Source organism: Ranitomeya imitator, chromosome 2 (assembly GCF_032444005.1).
Source record: "Ranitomeya imitator isolate aRanImi1 chromosome 2, aRanImi1.pri, whole genome shotgun sequence".
NCBI classification, from domain to species: domain Eukaryota; kingdom Metazoa; phylum Chordata; class Amphibia; order Anura; family Dendrobatidae; genus Ranitomeya; species Ranitomeya imitator.
In genome coordinates, this window is record NC_091283.1 from 651,221,028 (window position 1) to 651,243,108 (window position 22,081).

At 45.2% G+C, this 22,081-nt stretch overlaps 1 protein-coding gene across 2 annotated transcripts in view; it reads right to left on the reverse strand.

The window, feature by feature from the left end:
* Nucleotides 1–22,081, reverse strand: part of LOC138667074 (zinc finger protein ZFP2-like) — a 163,267-nt gene that overhangs the window by 46,403 nt on the left and 94,783 nt on the right. For both annotated transcript variants that reach the window (XM_069755345.1, XM_069755344.1), the window contains one exon: nucleotides 14,622–14,724. In XM_069755345.1, coding sequence (XP_069611446.1) covers nucleotides 14,622–14,724 — 103 coding nt within the window. The remainder of the gene's footprint in view (nucleotides 1–14,621; nucleotides 14,725–22,081) is intronic.

Here is a 22,081-nt window from a genome sequence, read left to right on the forward strand (position 1 = left end):
AGAGTATTTATTTATTTTATACACTTACATAGCACCATTAGTTCCACAGCACTTTACGGACACTATTGGCACTGTCCCCATTGGAGCTCACAATCAACATTCCTTACCAGTGTGTACTTAAAGCGTGAGAGGAAAGCGGAGAACCCTGAGGAAACCCACACAAACACGAGGAGAACATACAAACTCCTTGCAGATGTTGTCCTTGGTTTGATTTGAACTCAGGACACCAGCACTGCAAGGCTGCAGTGCTAACCACCGAGTCACCATGCTGTCCCAGTACATTATCCTTGTATTTCGGACCATCCATCTTCTCCTTAACTTGGGACCATTTTTCCCGTCCCTGAGGAAGGAAGCCGTTACCTCCCAAATGCATCAGATTGAGACCCTTACATTACCCTATAGACCTGACCAAAGGAATGGAAGTGACGTCACTACCTTAACCAGTAGCGGTATCCACCGCGTACGTCAAGTGGCAGTGATTCTTGCACGCTTACAACCGGCAGGGACAGCATTCGTTCAGTATCACTGCCCAAACACAGCCCCTTCTAGCACTTTTGAACTTCATCGCAACTGTCATCCTTGGACTAACATGAAGCAGGTCAATGGATGGTATCCGCTGGTGGGATCGCCTGCTTGAACCAGCAGCACAGTCTGATCGACACCATCGTACCTAGCTTTCCATAGCAGTCTCCACAGTGTGGCTTTCCTAACATCCAGTACACCCAGCTTTTCCAACATTGATTGTTATCCATTTTCTTTTTACAACTAACGCACCACCAGCAGCACAGCCAGATCGCTATCACCACAGCAGTCATTATGGTGTGGTTCTCCTAACAGCCAGTGCACCCAGCTTTCCCAACATTGATCGCTATCCATCTTCTTTCTACAACCAACGCCCCTTGCCAAGAACAACTTACATTGAGTAAGGTAATTCCTTTATTGCAAAAAATTGCATGGTGGCACCAGATCATTCGTAAAATTCACTGGGGGGACCCATATACAATTTTTCGTATTCACTTTATACTCCTGGAATTTCAGCAAACTTTTGGTGTTATTACTGGCGCACCCTTGCCCTAGTTTATACCCTTATCATGTGGACTAGAGATGAGCGGTGTTCGAGTCGAACTGTTCGCCAATTTCAAATTCTAGCTGTTTTCGGTGGTGTTCGAGTCGTTCAACGAACTCGAACAATTTGCTTAAAATTCGGCTGTTCGAGTTTCTGATCGATAACTGTTCGTTCACCAAAACCTTAACTTGATTTTCACATTAAAACTGTTTATCAATGTTAATAGATTGTTTCAGTGTATAGTGTGCGGGGGAAAGGCGGGGGATAGATCTGTGCTGAAATAATGCCGATCTCCATTTTTTTTTCTTTCCCGCATTTAGGCTGGTTTCACATTTGCGTTTTTTTTTTTGCGTTTTAGCGCAAAAAAACGCATGCGTTTTTTTCCTATACTTAACATTAAAAATGCATGCGTTTTTTTGCGTGCGTTTTGCCGCATTTTGACGACGCATGCGTCGTTTCTATGCATGCATTTTGTTGCAGAAATGCAACATGTAGTAATTTCTAGCGGCGTTTTTTTTGCCGCAAAGAACCGCATGCGTTTTTTCATGGCAAAAAAAGTATTGATGTCTATGTAAACGCATGCGCTTTTAAGCACATGCGTTTGCATGCGTTTTAATAGAAAAACACAAGAATACACACTGATAAGCCACCCCCCAACCCTAACCCTAAGGGATCCTAACCCTAACCCTAAGGGTTAGGATCCCTAGGGTTAGGATCCCTAGGGTTAGGGTTAGAGTTAGGATCGCTAGGGTTAGGGTTAGGTTTGGGGTTAGGATCCCTAGGGTTACTAGGGATCCTAACCCTAACCCTAGCTATTTATGTTTATAGTGGGTTTTCTAGTTGATTTTGATGATTGGCAGCTGTCACACACTTCTCATAATGCGTTTCAAAAACGCAAACACAGGAAAAAACGCATGTTAAACGCGTCAAAACGCCGCATTTCTTTTAAAACATGCAAAAACGCTTGTGTCTAAAAAAACGCAGCGTTTAAACGCGTTTTTTCACCAAATGCGTTTGTGTTAAAAACGTGTTTTTAAATGCAAATGTGAAACCAGCCTTACAGTGGGGCGGTGCAGTCTCTCAGCCTATCAGCAGTGCACACACACACACACACACACACACAGCAAAGTGCATGTGATGCACACAAGCAAGGGCATATGTCATTAGCTGTGTATGTGACATGTCCTTGCCCTATAAGAACCAGACATTTTCCCCGTTGCTAGCATTTCCTCACTGCTGCAGCTTAGTGTTAGACGGCACCGCTGCTGCTGTGGGCGCTATACAATATAAGAGTGTGAATTGCGAGTGAATTTGCAGTTAGATTGAGAGAGATAGGTTTAGGGAGTCGGGACTAGTTGTAATATCAGCCCTTTTCAGGGTAGGTTACAGCAGATCATAGCACTTTTTGCCAGGCAGGTCTGTGCCAGTGCTGTGCAAGTGTATGTCACAGCCTTTGGTGTAATCTATCTCCGCCAATCCTTTTGGGCTGTCACGCTCACGCCCTGACTGGTGGGCGTGAGCTCGGGGGGTTTGTGGCCCCACTGTGCCACAAACCAGACTACCCTGGAAGGGGCGTGACTATGACAGCTGCCTGGGGTTTCGCTGGAGCCTCTGATGGTGAGGTCAGGCTTGTGCAGCAGGCAGCTGCCAGGTGCTACTCCAGGGTGGTGTCTGGCTGTGGCTGCTGATCCCACTTGGGAAACAGGAACACCAGGATTGGTGCGGGCATCAGGCAGGACTGGCAGAAGAGCACGGCTGGAACTCAGACAAGTAGGCTGGCACGGCAGAGAACACAGGGCTGGCAGAGACACGGCAGAAACACGGGGCTGGCAGAGACACGGCAGAGAACACAGGGCTGGCAGAGACACGGCAGAGAACACAGGACTGGCAAGGACGGCAGGAAACACAGGACTGGCTAGGACGGCAGGAAACACAGGACTGGCTAGGATGGCAGGAAACACAGGACTGGCTAGGATGGCAGGAAACACAGGACTGGCTAGGATAGCAGGAAACACAGGACTGGTTGATGTGGTATATGAAGGAACAGGTAGGGGCCTGTTCACACTGGAGGTGCAGGTACAGATATGTAGTTTGGAGGAACAGGTAGGGACCTGTTCACACTGGAGGTGCAGGAACGGATATGAAATATGAAGGAACAGGTAGGGACCTGTTCACACAGGAGGTGCAGGTACGGAAACAAGCCAGAAGGAAAGGAGCATGAAGGAACAGGTTGGGACCTGTTCACACAGGAAGTAAAGTGCAAGACTGCAGATAGGAGCGGAAGAGCAGCAAGAGATAGCGTAGCAACAAAGGCTAAGCAGAGCGGAGCCACAAGGAATGTGGAGAGGAGCTGCAGCAAGAGATACTGCTGAAGCTAAGCAGAGTGGAACCACAAGTATTGCGGACAGGAGCTGCAGCAATAGATACTGCTAAAGCTAAGCAGAGTGGAACCGCAAGGATTGAGAGAAGTTGCAGCAAAAGATTACTGCAGCAACGGGAGCGGAGCAGAGTAGAATGGAGCAGAACCGCAGGAGTGCGGAGTAGAGATCAAGCCACAAAGCTACAAGCAGGCAGAGCCACAAGAGTGCGGAGCAGAAGCAGACTGAGAACACAAGGAAAGACACAGCAGGGAAGGAAGCCACAGACAAGGAGACCGAGATAAGACAAAGTACAGACAAGGCAATGGAACAAGACACAAGGACAAAGACACAGGGACCAGGATATTCTGCCTCCTGGAGGGCGGACAACAAGATCAAGGCAATAGCACAGAGAAAAGCCTCCAGAGAGGGAGTAACACAGAGCAAGACCTGGCAAACTCAGAAGCTAAACACTAACTGAGCAAACACATTGCACAGGCCCAGACCACAGGGTGAAGCTGCACTATATACAGGAGGCCTCTTGGTAATTGGTCAGGAACAGATTAGACAGATGCACCTGATTCCTATAAGAACCAGAGATTTCAGGCGCCGGCCCCCTATGCACACAGACAGGAAGCATGCATAGAGCAGAGAGACAGAACATGGAGCTGGCATGAAACAGAAACCACATCATGGCCTGGAGCAGTGGGTAAGATTGTGTGAGAAATGAGAGGCCATGCCGTGATGCCAGCAGAGTTGTTACATGGGCTAGTAGCATTGTCTGGTAGTCATCGGAGTAGACTACCTGTGAAGCTAGCTACACCGCCTGTGTGTCTAAATTTTTACTGCATCTAACCCAGTAAATTGTTTTGGGCTTAGTAGCAGTGTCTGCATGTCAGAGGAGTAGCCTGCCTGTGAAGCTAGCTACACCGCCCGTGTATCTAATAATTTTTTATTGCATCTAACCCAGTAAATCGTTTTGGGCTTAGTAGCAGTGTCTGCACGTCAGCGGAGTAGCCCGCCTGTGAAGCTAGCTACACCGCCTGTGTATCTAATAATTTTGTACTGCATCTAACCCAGTAAATCATTTTGGGCTCAGTAGCAGTGTCTGAACGTCAGCTGAGTAGCCCGCCTGTGAAGCTAGCTACACCGCCTGTGTATCTAATAATTTTTTTACTGGATCTAACCCAGTAAATCGTTTTGGGCTAGTACCATAGTTTGGCCACTCAGCTCTGCTCGGTTTCCATCCATCGTTTTTTGTGCCAACAACTACAGAGTTGCCAATTAGGTAAGCACCAAAATGAGTGGCAAAAGGCCTTCTGCTGGTGGAAAGGGGAATAGGCCTGTTGGAAAGGTAAAAAAAAAGGTTGTGTCCGTGGGGTAGGTGGTAAAGCAACAGTAACATCTGCAGAGAAAGACCATCTTCCAGCCAAAGCAAGATGTCTACTTCTTTTCGTGGACAATCTGATATGATCCCTTTCTTACAACCATTACTACGAGCATCGCTACAAATTCCAGATGAGGCACAAAAAGAGCAGGTGCTTGAACGGATATCAAGTGCTCGTTCAAGTAGACTCTCCTCCGTGTCAACTTCAACATCACAACAACTCCAGGCCTCAGAGTTGTCACCCCAATTGCACTTGCTTCCTCATAGCTCCCAAGTCTCCAGCCGCCCATCTGAGTATGGGGTAACACAGATGGTTGAATCTGCAGAACTGTTTACTCATACTTTAGCCTTGGAATCAGAGGTCTGCTCCAGAGCTTCTGTGAATCCAGACGAGGAAACGATCAGCACTGGTGCCCAGAATCTTTGTGAGTCGGATAAAGGCCCAGATGAAGAAGGTTCTGAGCATAATGTATACCCTCGTTCCCAAACTGTAACTCCTGTTGGTGGACACAATGATGAGACTGAGATACCTGATTGGAACGAAAACTTGACTTTTCGGTCAGGGCAGGAAGAGGTTGGCTCTGAGGACGACAGGTGTGAGAACACACAGGGTGATAATGACGAGGTTGGAGACCCCACTTACTGTCAACCCACAGTCCGCCAGTCCATGAGGTCAGCAGAGGAGGATGCTAGTGACGACGAGGTTATGTTGCGCCTTCCTGGACAGAGTACTGGAAGCACGTCAACAACTGCATCCTCAACCACAACTGTGCCTCTGAGCACAAGTCGTGGTGGCTCTTCAGGTCATATGGGCTCTAAGCCTTGCATAGCCTGGGCAGTTTTTGAGATTGCAAAGGATGACCCAACTCATGTTGTCTGTAAGATTTTTCAACAAAATCTCAGTAGAGGCCAAAAAATGAAAAGTTTGAGTACTTCATGCATGAACAGTCACATGGATATGAGGCATAAGTTGCAGTGGGAAGCTCACTGTGCTACAATGCGGCCTAGTGGGCCGGGCCAACCACCGTCTGCTCCATCAAGTGCATCCATGGCCTCTTCATCCTCTGTGACTGTGGGGACAGCTGTCGCACATGGTTTTGGACGCAGACCTTCCAGCTCTTTACCTGCAACAGCCAGTGTGATTGGCAGGTCGTCAGTACATTTGCAAGTGGAAACACCTGCAGGTGTTGAGCGCTCTGCCCCATCAAGTGCATCCACGGCCTCTTCATCCTCTGTGACTGTGGGGACAGCAGTCGCACACCGTTTTGGACGCAGACTTTCCAGCTCTTTACCTGCAACAGCCAGTGTGATTGGCAGGTCGTCAGTACATTTGCAAGTGGAAACACCTGCTGGTGTTGGGCGCTCTCCAACATCGAGACCACCACATTTTGATCAAGGTAACATAATATCTCCGCCTGCACCTTCCTCACAGACCAGCAGTTTGTCGGGTACAACCTACTCAACCACGTCTAAGCACGGCAGCCAGCCCTCGATCCCTCAGATGTGGACAAGTGAAAGACGGTTTCCTCCTAGCCATTACAAAGCTAAGAGGTTGGATTTCACCATCTGCAAGCTGTTGGCTACAGAAATGCTGCCTTTCCGCCTGGTGGACACAGAGGATTTTCGAGACCTTATGTCCGTCGCAGTGCCCCAGTACCAGATGCCCAGTCGCCACTACTTCTCAAGCTGTGCCTGCGCTACACCAGCATGTCGCACACAACATCACCGCTTCCTTGAGAAACTCTGTGTGTGACAGGGTGCATTTCACCACAGACACTTGGATGAGTAGACATGGACAGTCTAATGCTCGCACCGAGACTGGTTGGTGCGGGCGTCTGGGGGTGTGGCCCCACTGGACCACAGACCAAACTTCCCTGGAAGTAGCTTCCTAGGTGTTCGTTGGAGCCTCTGATGGTGAGGTCAGACTTGTGCAATAGGAAGCTACCAGGTACCACTCCAGGGTGGAGTCGGACTGTGGATGCTGATCCCACCAGGGACAAGACACAGGCAGGCAGGCACGGCTGTGACACTGGCTGACAGATGGGTACGGCAGAGGCCCTGACGGGCAGACTGGCTTGACGGAGATACAGACAGACAGGCGGGCACGGCTGGCACTGGCAGACAGGCGGACAGGGCTGATACTCTGGTAGGATCTGGTATACAGGCGGGTGTATGGAAACAGGTAAGAACCTGTTCAGACTGGTAAATATAAACAGACAGGTAGAGACCTGTATGTCAAGTTGCTGAGCAGAGGTAGAGCAAGAACGGATGCAAAGCAGAACCACAGGAGGTGGAGCTAAGAGCAGAGAAGGCGGAGCTAAGAGCAGAGATGAAGGCGGAGCTAAGAGCAGAGAAGGTGAAGGCGGAGCTAAGAGCAGAGAAGGAGAAGGAGCCACGTGCAGAAACGCAGGAGGTGGAGCCAGGTAGAACCACAAGGAGCAGAGCTGCAGAGCGAGAGCTGAGCGGAGCGACAGAGCAAAGCCACAGAGTGCAGAGCAAGGTCTGAGTGCAGAGCAAAGTTAGAGAGCACAGCTGAGAGCAAAGCCACAGAGTACAGAGCAGAGAGCAAGGCTGAGAGACACAGATCCACAGGTTGTGGCAGAACAGAGCAGAGAGAAGCAAAGCCACAGACAGTGGCGAACAGAGCAGAAAGATAAGACAGAGGTACACACAGCAGAGTGGGAAATGACTAATGACAAAGGAGGAACAGGAACGGACATAGACCAGAGTTCAGACAGAAACTGACACAGATACACAAACAGAACACAGATGAAGGCCTGCTAATTGCAGCCCTCAGAGACAGGAAACAGACACGACCTGGCAGCTCAGTAGCAAGTGATAACTGAGGGAAATGGTTTGCTCAGGCATCCTCCAATGGGTGAAGATGCCTTAAGTATCAGAGGCCACTAGGCTATTGGCCAGAGACACCTTAGGGAGGTGCACACAGTCCCAATAAGAATTCGGAGTTGCTGGCGCCGCCCCCCTATGCACACAGCCAGGAAGTGTACACAGAGTAAGCGGCCATGAAGCACATGGCATGGATCCGGCAGCAGACAGATCTCACAGCATGACACTGGGTGAGTGAGTAGATGTAATAGGCAGGTGGGGAATGGAAGGCCATGCAGTGATGCCGGCAGGGTTGTTACAGACAGGGGCGTTACATGTTGGTGACTGGGCACTGGGTAACTATGGTGACAGCAGAAGGGGCTGCTGTCCAACTCGTCCCCAAGAGTTGCGCGTCGATCCTCTGTATCTATAAGTTCCTCCACTGCTTCTGCCTCCTCAACCTCCTCTCGGTCCTCCACCTGCACCCAAAGCCTGTCTGGTAATGCCACCCGCGTTCTAACTGCGCAGAGGGAATCCTGCACACCTCCTTGCTATGCTGTCACCAGGGCTCAATGGCATCAGGCGGTGTTTACCTTGAAATGTCTGGGAAATGGGAGTCACACAGCTCAAGAGTTGTGGTCAGCTCTGGAGACCGAGTTCCATCAATGGTTGTCTCCACTGAACCTGCAGCCAGGGAAGGCCGTGTGCGACAATGCTGCAAACCATGGTGCGGCCCTTCGCCGGGGCAATGTCACACACGGGCCTTGTATGGCTCACATTTTGAACCTGGTTGTGCAGCAATTTTTATCCCACTATCCCGGACTAGATGGGATTCTGCAGAGGGCACTGTCGCTGTGTGCTCACTTCCACCGTTTGCATCCCACAGCTCAACGACTTACATCTCTACAGAAGTCGTTGGGCCTGCCAGTTCACCGGCTGAAATGCGATGTGCCCACACGGTGGAATTCAACTCTGCAGCGACTGTGGTAGCAACGACGAGCTCTAGTGCAATACGTTATGATGTATAGCCTGGGCCAACGAGATCCAGAGGTGGGGCAAATCACGCTGCAGGAGTGGTCTAAGATCATTGACCTATGCACCCTTCTCCACAGTTTTGAAATAGCTACGAAGATGTTTAGTGCTGACGATGCCATTATCAGCATGACTATTCCGGTCATTTACATGCTGGAGCACACCTTAAAAAGTATTCAGAGTCAGGTGGTGGGACAAGAGGAGGAGGAACAGGAGGAGTCGTATGCGGAAGAGATAACCAAGGGCACATGGTAGCAGCCAAACTGTTGAGGAAGGTGCAGGAGCCGAGGAAGAAGTGGAGGACAAACTGGCGCTGGGCATGGAAGACTCGTCAGATGAGGGAGACCTTGATCAAATTTCTGTTGTGCGAGGTTGGGGGGAGAGGACAGAGGAAGGAAGCATGATTCTCACCTCGCCGCCACCAAGACAACAAGGACTTGGTCCCCAAGGATGCGCAAGACACATGAGTGCCTCCTTGCTGCACTTCCTGCAACATGACCCTCGGATTGTCAGAATCCGAAGTAATGCAGACTACTGGGTTGCCACACTCTTAGATCCCCGGCATGAAAGTAAATTTGGCAAAATAATTCCTGCCGTAGAAAGGGATTCACGCATGCAGGAGTATCAGCAGAGACTGTTACAGAATCTTACATCTGCTTTTCCATAAAACACTAGTGGTTCACGTAGTGAATCTCTGAGTTCTAACTTGCCAACCGTGGGACTGTTGAGTCATCACTCAAACCATAACGTAACATCGTATCTGGTGGTAACAGCAATTTTTTCCAGTCGCTTCAACAATTTTTTAGACCATCCTTTGCAAGGCCACAGGAGACAAGAAGTCTGACGCATAGCCAATGCCTAGAGAGGATGGTACAGGAGTATCCCCAAGGTAACATCGATGCCATGACTGTGGAACTGGACCCTTGCTCATTTTGGGCTTCCAATCTGGAAAAAAAGCCTGAGCTCCTCACGCCTTGGAGATCTTGTCGTGCCCCGCAGCCAGCGTTCTCTCTTAACGTGTGTTCAGCGCTGCTGGTGGTGTGCTGACAGATAAGCGCACACGGCTGTCCAGTGAGAATGTAGACAGACTAATGTTCATCAAGATGAACAAATCCTGGATCCGCAAGGACATATCTACCCCTGTGTCATCCTGGGGAGACTAAAAGCTTGATGATTTTTGAAAATCACCTCACCATTTTAAGAAACTCTGGGGAAATTGATGCCACTTAAGTGGTGTCTGTGGCCCAATTTTTGGAAAACATGGAGACTCTTTTTGGAGTCCCTTGCTGTTTTTTACATGACGTTGGCATCGTCAATTCCAGGTGGGTGGGGTCACTCCCCCGCTTTTAACCTTTAGAAACTAAATACACTATGGCTTGGGGTAACACAGATGGTCGAGTCTGCATAGCTGTTTACTCATACTATGGCCAGGGATTCAGAGGTCTGCTCCAAAGCTTCAGTGTCTGCTAGTCAGCAGAGTACCCCACCCATGAAGCAAGCTACACTGCCTGTTTATCTAAGTACAAATTTTTAACTGCATCTAGCACAGGCAATACTTTGGGCCTAGTAGCAGTTTCTGCTACTCAGCAGAGTACCCGCCCATGAAGCAAGCTACACCGCCTTCTTCCTTTCTCAATCTAACCCCTCGGGTCTGGGGTGTCTGCTCTCCCTCCAGCTCTCTCCTTCTCACAGGTGGACTACCGCGTGTATTCACACTGTGGCGAATCTTTTGGGCCCAGGCATAAGAAGTCGTCAAGGTAATGGATAATATGTGCCCCCTTAGAAACATTCATGACGACCCATTCGAGGAAGCAACTAAACGCCTCAAATAGTGAGCAGGATATGGAGCACCCCATGGGCAAACAGTGATCTATGTAGTATGCTTCTTCACAGAAGCGGCCCAATAGGCGGACACTATTCGGAGGCACAGGTAGTAACCGCAACACCCCCTCAATGTCTATTTTGGCCATTAGGGTGCCCCTTCCCAACTTCTTGATCCGCCTGATTGCCTCGTCAAAGGAGATACAGTATATAGTACTGTACTTGGTTCTGCGTCGATGTTGTCGTTTACTGACCTGCCCCTTGGATATGACAAATGGTGGATTAGTCTGAATGTATTGGGTTCCTTTTATGGCACGACTCCCAACGGGGATACCACTACGTCTTCTAAGGGAAGTGTTCTGAATGGACCCGCCACCATTCTACCTAAAGATATTTCTTTTTTTTTAAATTTTGTGACGACGTCTGGGTGTTGGTAGGCTGATTTTAGATTTTTACTCCAGCCTTTCTTGATTTTAGAAGGGCATGACATGCCTATATCTGTGTCTCCTCCTCCTTTTCCTCCTCCACCTCTTTTCTTTTCGCATGACTATATGTACTTGTGACTTTTCCATGCGTTTGTTGTGTCTTCTGAGTAGTTTGGCAGCTTTTGGACACCTTTTAAGGGGTTTTCTATGTGTTTTCTAAGTGTTTGTAGGTGTTTGCCTGCCATTGGTTTCAATGGGGTTCGACAGTGTTCATCAAATGTGCCACAATTCCATGAACCGAAGTCGAACACTAGGGGGGTGGCTCAACACTAGTGTGGACCTAGTTGTTTCCACGTCTTCCATCTTTTGGCGACATTATATTTTCCCCAGCGTGGTTTTAAGAGAGGTATTGCTACTTGAACCAGCAGCACAATTAGATCGTACCCAGCTTTCTACAGCAGTAATTATGGTGTACTTCTCCTAACTGCCAGTGCACCCAGCTTTCCCAACATTGATCGGTATCCATTTTCTCTTTACAACCAATAATAATAATAATAATCTTTATTTTTATATAGCACTAACATATTCCGCAGCGCTTTACAGTTTGCACACATCATCGCTGTCCCCGTTGGGGCTCACAATCTAAATTCCCTGTCAGTATGTCTTTGGAATGTGGGAGGAAACCGGAGTAACTGGAGCAAACACGGAGAGAAAATACAAACTCTTTGCAGATGTTGTCCTTGGTGGGGTCTGAACCCAGGACTCCAGCGCTGCAAGGCTGCTGTGCTAACCACTGCGCCACCATGCTGCCCACCAATGCATCATCAGCAAGATTAGTCAGATTGCTACCACTGTACCCAGCTTTCCACAGCAGTTATTATGGTGTGGTTCTCCTAACAGCCAGTGCAACCAGCTTTCCCAATAGTTGTCGCTATCCCTCTTCTTGCTACAACCAACGCACTGTGCCAAGAACAACCTACATTGACTAAGGTAATTCTTTTATTAATTGCATGGTATAAATATTGCTTTTAGTAGTGGCACTTAAGGTACTGGATCATTGGTAACATTCACTGGGGTGACCCAGGGACCTCATATATATTTTATTTGAGGCTTTATATACAATTTTTTGTGTCAATTTTGTACTTCTGGAATTTCATCGGACTTTTGGTGACACCACTGGCACACCACTGCCCTAATCTATACCTTTACTGTGTGGACCTAGTTGTTTTCCACATCTTCCGGAGATATTAAATATACTTTTCCACAGCGTGGTTCCAAGAGCGGTATTTTTCTGTATACTGGCCCTTGGAATGCTTCTATGTGAGGACATATGTTGTTTTTCTTGCGGACTCGCTTTACCACTAGTGGATTAAAAAAAAAATATATTTAAAGACAGGTTGTAATGTAAAAAAAAAATAGGTAAAAAGCTAAGGGGGGTAATACTTTTGCAAGCCTCTGTATATTCTTCCTACATTACACTTCCTTGTTGGCTATACTTCTAAGAGGATTAGTGCTAAAGACTTCCAGCCCTACAGGGAAGGGATTTTTCCTGCTTGGCGTGTGTATTTCTGCTGTGTGTTTGTCTGCCTTTCCAGCACCTTTTCTTTTTCCTTAGGTTGGCGGGAGATCATTCTTGTTTCATTTATTATTCTCCGTACATTCCCTTTGTGCACGTGCATTAAATCTCATCACTCTGGGTGCAGCGGCCTCCCCTCTGGTTGCTCAGGAGGTACCAGAAACCCCTCGACGGTCTTTTAGGCTGCCAGGTTCAAGAAGGTGTTTTAGCTATGCAGGCTTCAGCTTCTCTGTTTTCTAGGTTTAATTATTCCAGTTATCCGTGTATGAGTGAGTTACGTCAATATCACCACTTTGCTGGTCAGATGTTCAGTCCATTGAGCACTGAGCACAAACGACTGAATATACACCGTGTGCAGAATTATTAGGCAAGTTGTATTTTAGAGGATTATTTTTAGTATTGATCAACAACTATGTTCCAATCAACCCAAAAGACTCATAAATATCAAAGCTTAATATTTTTGGAAGTTGAAGTGTTTTTTTTAGATTTGGCTATCTTAGGAGGATATCTGTTTGTGCAGGTAACTATTACTGTGCAGAATTATTAGGCAACTTAATAAAAACCAAATATATTCCCATCTCACTTGTTTATTTTCACCAGGTAAACCAATATAACTGCACAAAATTTAGAAATAAAACATTTCTGACATGCAAAAACAAAACCCAAAAAAATTAGTGACCAATATAGCCACCTTTCTTTATGATGACACTTAACAGCCTCCCATCCATAGATTCTGTCAGTTGCTTGATCTGTTTACGATCAACATTGCGTGCAGCAGCCACCACAGCCTCCCAGACACTGTTCCGAGAGGTGTACTGTTTTCCCTCCCTGTAGATCTCACATTTTATGAGGGACCACAGGTTCTCTATGGGGTTCAGATCAGGTGACCAAGGGGGCCATGTCATTATTTTTTCTTCTTTGAGACCTTAACTGGCCAGCCACGCTGTGGAGTAGTTGGAGGCATGTGATGGAGCATTGTCCTGTATGAAAATCATGTTTTTCTTGAACGATACCGACTTCTTCCTGTACCACTGCTTGAAGAAGTTGTCTTCCAGAAACTGGCAGTAGGTCTGGGAGTTGAGCTTCACTCCATCCTCAACCTGAAAAGATCCCACAAGTTCATCTTTGATGATACCAGCCCATACCAGTACCCCACCTCCACCTTGCTGGCGTCTGAGTCAGAGTGGAGCTCTCTGCCCTTTACTGATCCAGCCTCTGGCCCTTCCATCTGGCCCATCAAGAGTCACTCTCATTTCATCAGTCCATAAAACCTTTGAAAAGTCAGTCTTAAGATATTTCTTGGCCCAGTCTTGACATTTTATCTTAGGTTTCTTGTACAAAGGTGGTCGTTTTTCAGTCTTCCTTACCTTAGCCATGTCCCTGAGTATCACACACCTTGTGCTTTTTGTTACTCCAGTAACGTTGCAGCTCTGAAATATGGCAAAACTGGTGGCAAATGGCATCTTGGCAGCTTCACGCTTGATTTTCCTCAATTCATGGGCAGTTATTTTGCGCTTTTTTTGCCCAACACGATTCTTACGACCCTGTTGGCTATTTGCCATGAAAAGCTTGATTGTTCGGTGATCACGCTTCAAAAATTTGGCAATTTCAAGACTGCTGCATCCCTCTGCAAGACATCTCACAATTTTGGACTTTTCAGAGCACGTCAAATCTCTCTTCTGACCCATTTTGCCAAAGGAAAGGAAGTTGCCTAATAATTAAGCACACCTCATATAGGATTTTGATGTAATTTGACAACACCCCTCCTCATTACAGAGATGCACATCACCTGATTTACTAAATTGGTAGTTGGCTCTCAAGCCTGAACAGCTTGGAGTAGAACAACCAACATTTATAAAAAGCATCATGTGATTAAAATACAACTTGCCTAATAATTCTGCACACAGTGTATGAACACAAGTTGATTTTACATTAGAAATATATACGAATAGTCTTTCAAACATTTTTTGATTATTTTTTTCAGGCATCATCTGGAGCAAACTAAGACCCTCTCCAAAACTCAAAAACGCTGTGTGCATATACCCTTACATTTCATAGTGAACACGTTTATATATTCTTTTCATACAGTGAACAATTTTATCATGACTAACTCCCTTTAGTTATTACCTACCAATGACATCTGTAGGAATTCCCTCGTACAGCTCGTTCACAGCAGGATAAAACTCTTCATCTTCTTTTAGGTCTTCAGTTTTCATGTCACATGAATATTTAACCTAAGTCATAATATATGGAACAGATAATGTGCAATCAGTTGGGTTGCTTTTACAGCATTACTATGCATTTTATGCATGTTTTTACACCAAATCTAGGAGATTACAAAAAGAATGGAAAGTAGAATCATTCCGGTATACTTCCCCTTCCTTTTATAATCCAATCCTGCAATTGGCTTCACAAACTGTATAAGGCACCACATATGAAGCACTTCAATGAAGCACTTCAGAAATGAGAATACAGATAATAAATGGGAAATGTTTAAGAACATCCTAAATAGGCAGTGTAAGCGGTTTATACCTTGTGGGAATAAAAGGACTAGAAATAGGAAAAACCCAATGTGGCTAAACAAAGAAGTAAGACAGGCAATTAACAGTAAAAAGAAAGCATTTGCACTACTAAAGCAGGATGGCACCATTGAAGCTCTAAAAAACTATAGGGAGAAAAATACTTTATCTAAAAAACTAATTAAAACTGCCAAAAAGGAAACAGAGAAGCACATTGCTAAGGAGAGTAAAACTAATCCCAAACTGTTCTTCAACTATATCAATAGTAAAAGAATAAAAACTGAAAATGTAGGCCCCTTAAAAAATAGTGAGGAAAGAATGGTTGTAGATGACGAGGAAAAAGCTAACATATTAAACACCTTCTTCTCCACGGTATTCACGGTGGAAAATGAAATGCTAGGTGAAATCCCAAGAAACAATGAAAACCCTATATTAAGGGTCACCAATCTAACCCAAGAAGAGGTGCGAAACCGGCTAAATAAGATTAAAATAGATAAATCTCCGGGTCCGGATGGCATACACCCACGAGTACTAAGAGAACTAAGTAATGTAATAGATAAACCATTATTTCTTATTTTTAGTGACTCTATAGCGACAGGGTCTGTTCCGCAGGACTGGCGCATAGCAAATGTGGTGCCAATATTCAAAAAGGGCTCTAAAAGTGAACCTGGAAATTATAGGCCAGTAAGTCTAACCTCTATTGTTGGTAAAATATTTGAAGGGTTTCTGAGGGATGTTATTCTGGATTATCTCAATGAGAATAACTGTTTAACTCCATATCAGCATGGGTTTATGAGAAATCGCTCCTGTCAAACCAATCTAATCAGTTTTTATGAAGAGGTAAGCTATAGACTGGACCACGGTGAGTCATTGGACGTGGTATATCTCGATTTTTCCAAAGCGTTTGATACCGTGCCGCACAAGAGGTTGGTACACAAAATGAGAATGCTTGGTCTGGGGGAAAATGTGTGTAAATGGGTTAGTAACTGGCTTAGTGATAGAAAGCAGAGGGTGGTTATAAATGGTATAGTCTCTAACTGGGTCGCTGTGACCAGTGGGGTACCGCAGGGGTCAGTATTGGGACCTGTTCTCTTCAACATATTCATTAATGATCTGGTAGAAGGTTTACACAGTAAAATATCGATATTTGCAGATGATACAAAACTATGTAAAGCAGTTAATACAAGAGAAGATAGTATTCTGCTACAGATGGATCTGGATAAGTTGGAAACTTGGGCTGAAAGGTGGCAGATGAGGTTTAACAATGATAAATGTAAGGTTATACACATGGGAAGAAAGAATCAATATCACCATTACACACTGAATGGGAAACCACTGGGTAAATCTGACAGGGAGAAGGACTTGGGGATCCTAGTTAATGATAAACTTACCTGGAGCAGCCAGTGCCAGGCAGCAGCTGCCAAGGCAAACAGGATCATGGGGTGCATTAAAAGAGGTCTGGATACACATGATGAGAGCATTATACTGCCTCTGTACAAATCCCTAGTTAGACCGCACATGGAGTACTGTGTCCAGTTTTGGGCACCGGTGCTCAGGAAGGATATAATGGAACTAGAGAGAGTACAAAGGAGGGCAACAAAATTAATAAAGGGGATGGGAGAACTACAATACCCAGATAGATTAGCGAAATTAGGATTATTTAGTCTAGAAAAAAGACGACTGAGGGGCGATCTAATAACCATGTATAAGTATATAAGGAGACAATACAAATATCTCGCTGAGGATCTGTTTATACCAAGGAAGGTGACGGGCACAAGGGGGCATTCTTTGCGTCTGGAGGAGAGAAGGTTTTTCCACCAACATAGAAGAGGATTCTTTACTGTTAGGGCAGTGAGAATCTGGAATTGCTTGCCTGAGGAGGTGGTGATGGCGAACTCAGTCGAGGGGTTCAAGAGAGGCCTGGATGTCTTCCTGGAGCAGAACAATATTGTATCATACAATTATTAGGTTCTGTAGAAGGACGTAGATCTGGGTATTTATTATGATGGAATATAGGCTGAACTGGATGGACAAATGTCTTTTTTCGGCCTTACTAACTATGTTACTATGTTACTATGTTAATACCTAATGTCAGAAGTATATATTTCCCTTTCTCCCACTCTGTCCCCATGCCCAGGCAACAGCAAAGAAAATGACAACACTAATGAACTGATAGTGGTTCAAAAGGGTCAAAATACTTTGTCCGGCTATTCTTCTACTAAATCTACAGAGAGAATGCCCCCTAATATAATATGGCAGGACCACAAATGTGTAGTCAAGGAGGGTCATTAATAACCCCTTCACCGAGTCTGTTTTCAACTACATGACAAGGTCAAATTTTACAATTCTGACCAGTGTCACTTTATGTGGTAATAATTCTGGAACGCTTCAATGGATCCCACTAATTCTGAGACTGTTTTCTCAATACATATTGTACTTCATGATTGTTGTAAAATTTCTTTGATATGACTTACTTTTATTTGTGAAAAAAATCGGAAATTTTCAATCTTTTCATTTACAGGCGCTTCTCACAAAATTAGAATATTTTCAAAAAATTAATTTATTTCAGTTCTTCAATACAAAAAGTGAAACTCATATATTAAATAGAGTAATTACAAACAGAGTGATCTATTTCAAGTGTCTATTTCTGTTAATGTTGATGATTATGGCTAGCAGCCAATGAAAACCCAAAAGTCATTATCTCAGTAAATTAGAATACTTTATAACACTAGCTTGAAAAATGATTTTAAAATTTGAAATATTGGCCTATTGAAATGTATGTTCAGTAAATGCTCTCAAAACTTAGTCGGGGCTCTTTTTGCATCAATTACTGCATCAAAGCGGCGTGGCATGGAGGCGATCAGACTGGCACTGCTGAGGTGTTAAAAAGCCCAAGTTGCTTTGATAGCAGCCTTCAGCTCCTCTGCATTGTTGGGTCTGGTGTCTGTCTTCTTCCTCTTGACAATGGGGTTAAGGTCAGGCGAGTTTTCTGGCGAATCAATCACAGTGATACTGTTGTTTATAAACCAGGTATTGGTACTTCTGGCAGTATGGACAGGTGCCAAGTTCTGCTGGAGAATGAAATTTCCATCTGCAAAAAGCTTATCGGCAGAGGGAAGCATGAAGTGCACAAAAATTTTCTGGTAGACGACTGTGCTGACTTTGGTCTTGATAGAACACAGTGGACCTATACCAGCAGATGACATGGCTCCCCAAACCATCACTGATTGTGGAAACTTCAGACTAGACCTCAAGCAGCTTGGATTGTGTCCCTCTCCACTCTTCATCCAGACTACTATTGAGGCACAGTGCAAAGCTCAGAAGGGAAGATACATCATATTAGAGTTCTGGAATGAGGGTGCCATGTTACATCTGCAGAACTCTTGATGGTCCAGATCAGCATAAACCCCCCAAATGTGACCTTATTTTACAAACTACACCCCTCAATTTATTCATCTAGAGGTGCAGTGATCATATTGACACATGTGCTGCACAGAATTTTATACTATTGGGCGGTGAAGAGAGAATAATTAATTTTTACCACTAAAATGTTGTTTTAGCCCCACGTTTTTCATTTTTACAAGGGCTAATGTTTCTCGTGAGTACACCAACACAGGTAGTCAGGAACTACTTTTAAGGCAGAAAGCAAAACTCAGAAGGGAAGGAGCGCCATATTATAGTGCAGATTTTACTGTTATGGTTTGTGGGTGCCATGACCCACTGGGAGAGCCCCTGAAGTGCCAGTACAGCAGAACCCCTCATAAATGACTCCATTTTCCAAACTACACCAGATTGTCCTAGAATAGTTTGCGGACTCCATATACAAAGCCCCTAAGTGCTAGTAGAGCAGAATCCTTCCTCCAGTGATCCCATTTTGGAAATTATACCCCTTTTGGAATTTATCTACAGGTGTAGTAACAATTTTTAGTCCATTGGTGTTTTCCAAAATCAACGAGCAGTGAATGTTGCTGAGTAAATTGCCAACTGCTGTTGTAGTCCCTAGTACATTATGCCCAGCTTGTGCTTCTGGAGACATGAACCCATAAACTGGACGAGCTCTCATTGCTACAGAAATGGCAAAAGTGAACACTAAATGGGGTTTGGGCACACTGGGGCTCAGAAGGGAAAGAGGTGTTTGGATTTGAGAGAGCAGATTTTGCAAAATTTCTTTTAGGGGGTGAGGAGACATTTCTCTTCTCTAGAGCCTTTGTACTACCAGTAACGTGGAGATGACAAACCTGAGTGGGGACTTGCTTTTTTTGTGGATTGATTTGAAGATTTTGTAAGGAACATTTTACACAACATTTGAGAACACATTGATCTGGCACTCTACGCTGAGCACTTACTTTGGGGTGTCCATCTAAAGCTCTGAGAGACGTGATTCAGATAAAAGCCCCGAGGGATTCATTCACTATAGTAAGAAAGCTGAATTACTCTGGCCCCTGCTTGGCCTTTGATCAGCGGTGACCTTTACAGAAGTGCAAAACACTTTGGCTGACCAAACTTTTATGCACGCTTGAAAAGACACTGCCGTATCATAGAACAGACAACATCCAAAGTGACTCCATATGCCTCATTATTGGGAATTTTCTGTCATGGGTTCCTATTGAATCACGTATTGCCGAGATTTACATGGAAACCCCTATGCAAGCGCTGAAAGCAGAATAAATGTGCACCAAGCCTTACTGCAATCTTTGGAAGGCAGATTGAACAAATCAACGGCAGATGAAGAATTGTTTTTATTTTTAACGCCCTTTTTCATGCAGTGTAAGTGATTAGTCAACTGTTATTCGGGTCGGTGCGATTCCAGCGCTATACCAGATTGATATAGCTTTTCTGTTTGGCTGCTGTCACAAACTAAAACACACTTTATATTTTTTTGCAAAAACAAGATTTTGCATAGCCATTTTGAGAGCAATAAGTTTACATATTTCTGCCGACAGAGTCATGGGAGGGCTTGTTTTTTTTCAGGACTAGTTGACTTATTTATTGGTATCATTTTCTGTTACGTAACATTTTGTTTTCTATTACGATTTTTGGGAGGCAGAATGAACAAAAAACAGCAATTCAGGAATTGTTTGTTTTTCTTTTCTGTGGATGGTAAACTCCTTTTCAAAACCATCCCATTCGTGACCGAGCTTGTGGAACTCCGAGTAGGAATGCTATACTCAGAGAAGGTTAATCTCTATGTGCTGTCACACCCTCTGCCTCTCGGTCTGCCATGGCTGTGAAAACATGAACCAGTCTTGGATTGGAGATCTGGACAAGTACTTGGGGTCAGGAGTGCTGGGAGAGAGGATTAGTTCCCATTCATTCTGCTCGACCTTCGGCTTCTGTATCTACCTGGTTTGTCTGCTGCATACTGGACATACGCTAACATCTTTGATAAAAAGGAGGCTGAGATGCTAACACCTCATAGGCTGTATGACAGTCATATTGACCTTCTACCAGGCACTTCCCATTCATGAGGCTGAATCTATTCCCTGTCGCTGGCTGAGACCCATGCCATGTCTGAGTATATTGAAGAGAATCTTGCCCATTGATTTATCTGGAAATCTTCCTCCCCCCATGGAGAAGGTTTTTTTTCATGTAGAGAAAGCATTAAGCTACTTACTGGTAGCGGCGTTTCTCGGAGGCCCATGACAGCACGACAGAGAGAGGGGATCCGCCCATTAGGAACAGGAAACCTACAGATACAAAAGGGCGGTACCTCTCCCTTGCCTCAGTTGTATTTCAGAGTCTTGAGAGGACTACCGCGGTTAGTGGCACAAAAAATATACACTATATACAATTATATACAGATTATATACAAATTTCCAGCTATATATTTGGAACTGGTATCCTGAGTGAGATATATACATCTATAGGAAGTGCAACCCCCAGTGAATAGGGAGGGAACTAAGGGTGCTGTCATGGGCCTCCGAGAAACGCCGCTACCAGTAAGTAGCTTAATGCTTTACTCGGACTCCCATGACAGCACGACAGAGAGAATTACAGAGATGTAAGGTACCTTAGGGAGGGACTATGGCCTGTAGCACCCTTAACCCGAATGTGAGATCAGAGGAAGCCCCCAAATCCAACCTATAGTGCTTAAAGAAGGTGGACGGGGATGACCATGTGGCCGCCTTACATATCTGGTCGATTGATACTCCAGATTTTTCCGCCCAGGATGTAGCCATGGCCCTGGTGGAATGCGCCCTCAGATTCTGCGGAGCCGGACCCCCACCTGCAGTATAAGCCAAAGAGATAGCCTCCCTAATCCACTTTGCTAATGTGTATTTTGATACCCTAAGTCCCTTTCTAGGATTTTGGAAAGATAAAAATAATGCATCATCTTTCTTCCATGTGTCGGTAACAGAGATGTATTCTAGCAGGCATCTCCTAACGTCTAATGTATGGAGTAGTTCTTCCTTAGGGTTAGCAGGATTAGGGAGGAAGGATGGTAAGATTATCTCTTGTGACCTGTGAAACCGTGATGATACTTTTGGTAAATAGGCTGGGTCCGGTCTGAGGATTACTCTGTCTGGTAGAAACTCTGTATAAGGGGATACCCTGGAGAGAGCTTGTATGTCTCCTACTCTACGGGCAGATGTAATTGCTACCAGAAATGCTGTCTTAAGGGATAGCGCCTTAATTGAAGCTGTTTGCAAAGGTTCAAATGGCTCTTTAGTCAATGCTGATAGGACTAAGTTGAGATCCCAAGGCATAGATCTATCTTTCTGAATGGGTCTAGATCTACTAGATGCCTTAATGAACCTTGAGATCCAGTAATTATTGGCAATGTTACAGGAGAATAGAGCCCCTAGGGCCGAGACCTGTACCTTTAGAGTACTAGTGGATAGACCTAGTTCTAAGCCTTTTTGCAGGAATTCTAAAATTTGTTTTACAGGTATTCCTTCTTCTAAATTGAAATCAGAAGAGGCCAGAAACTTTCGCCAGGTTCTAGCGTAGATTGTTGTGGTTATCTGCTTCCTACTTTTCATAAGGGTTTCAATCAAACTCGGGGAGAACCCTTTGTTTTTCAGTAACGCCCTTTCAAAGTCCATGCCGTTAAATGAAGGTTCTTTACTTG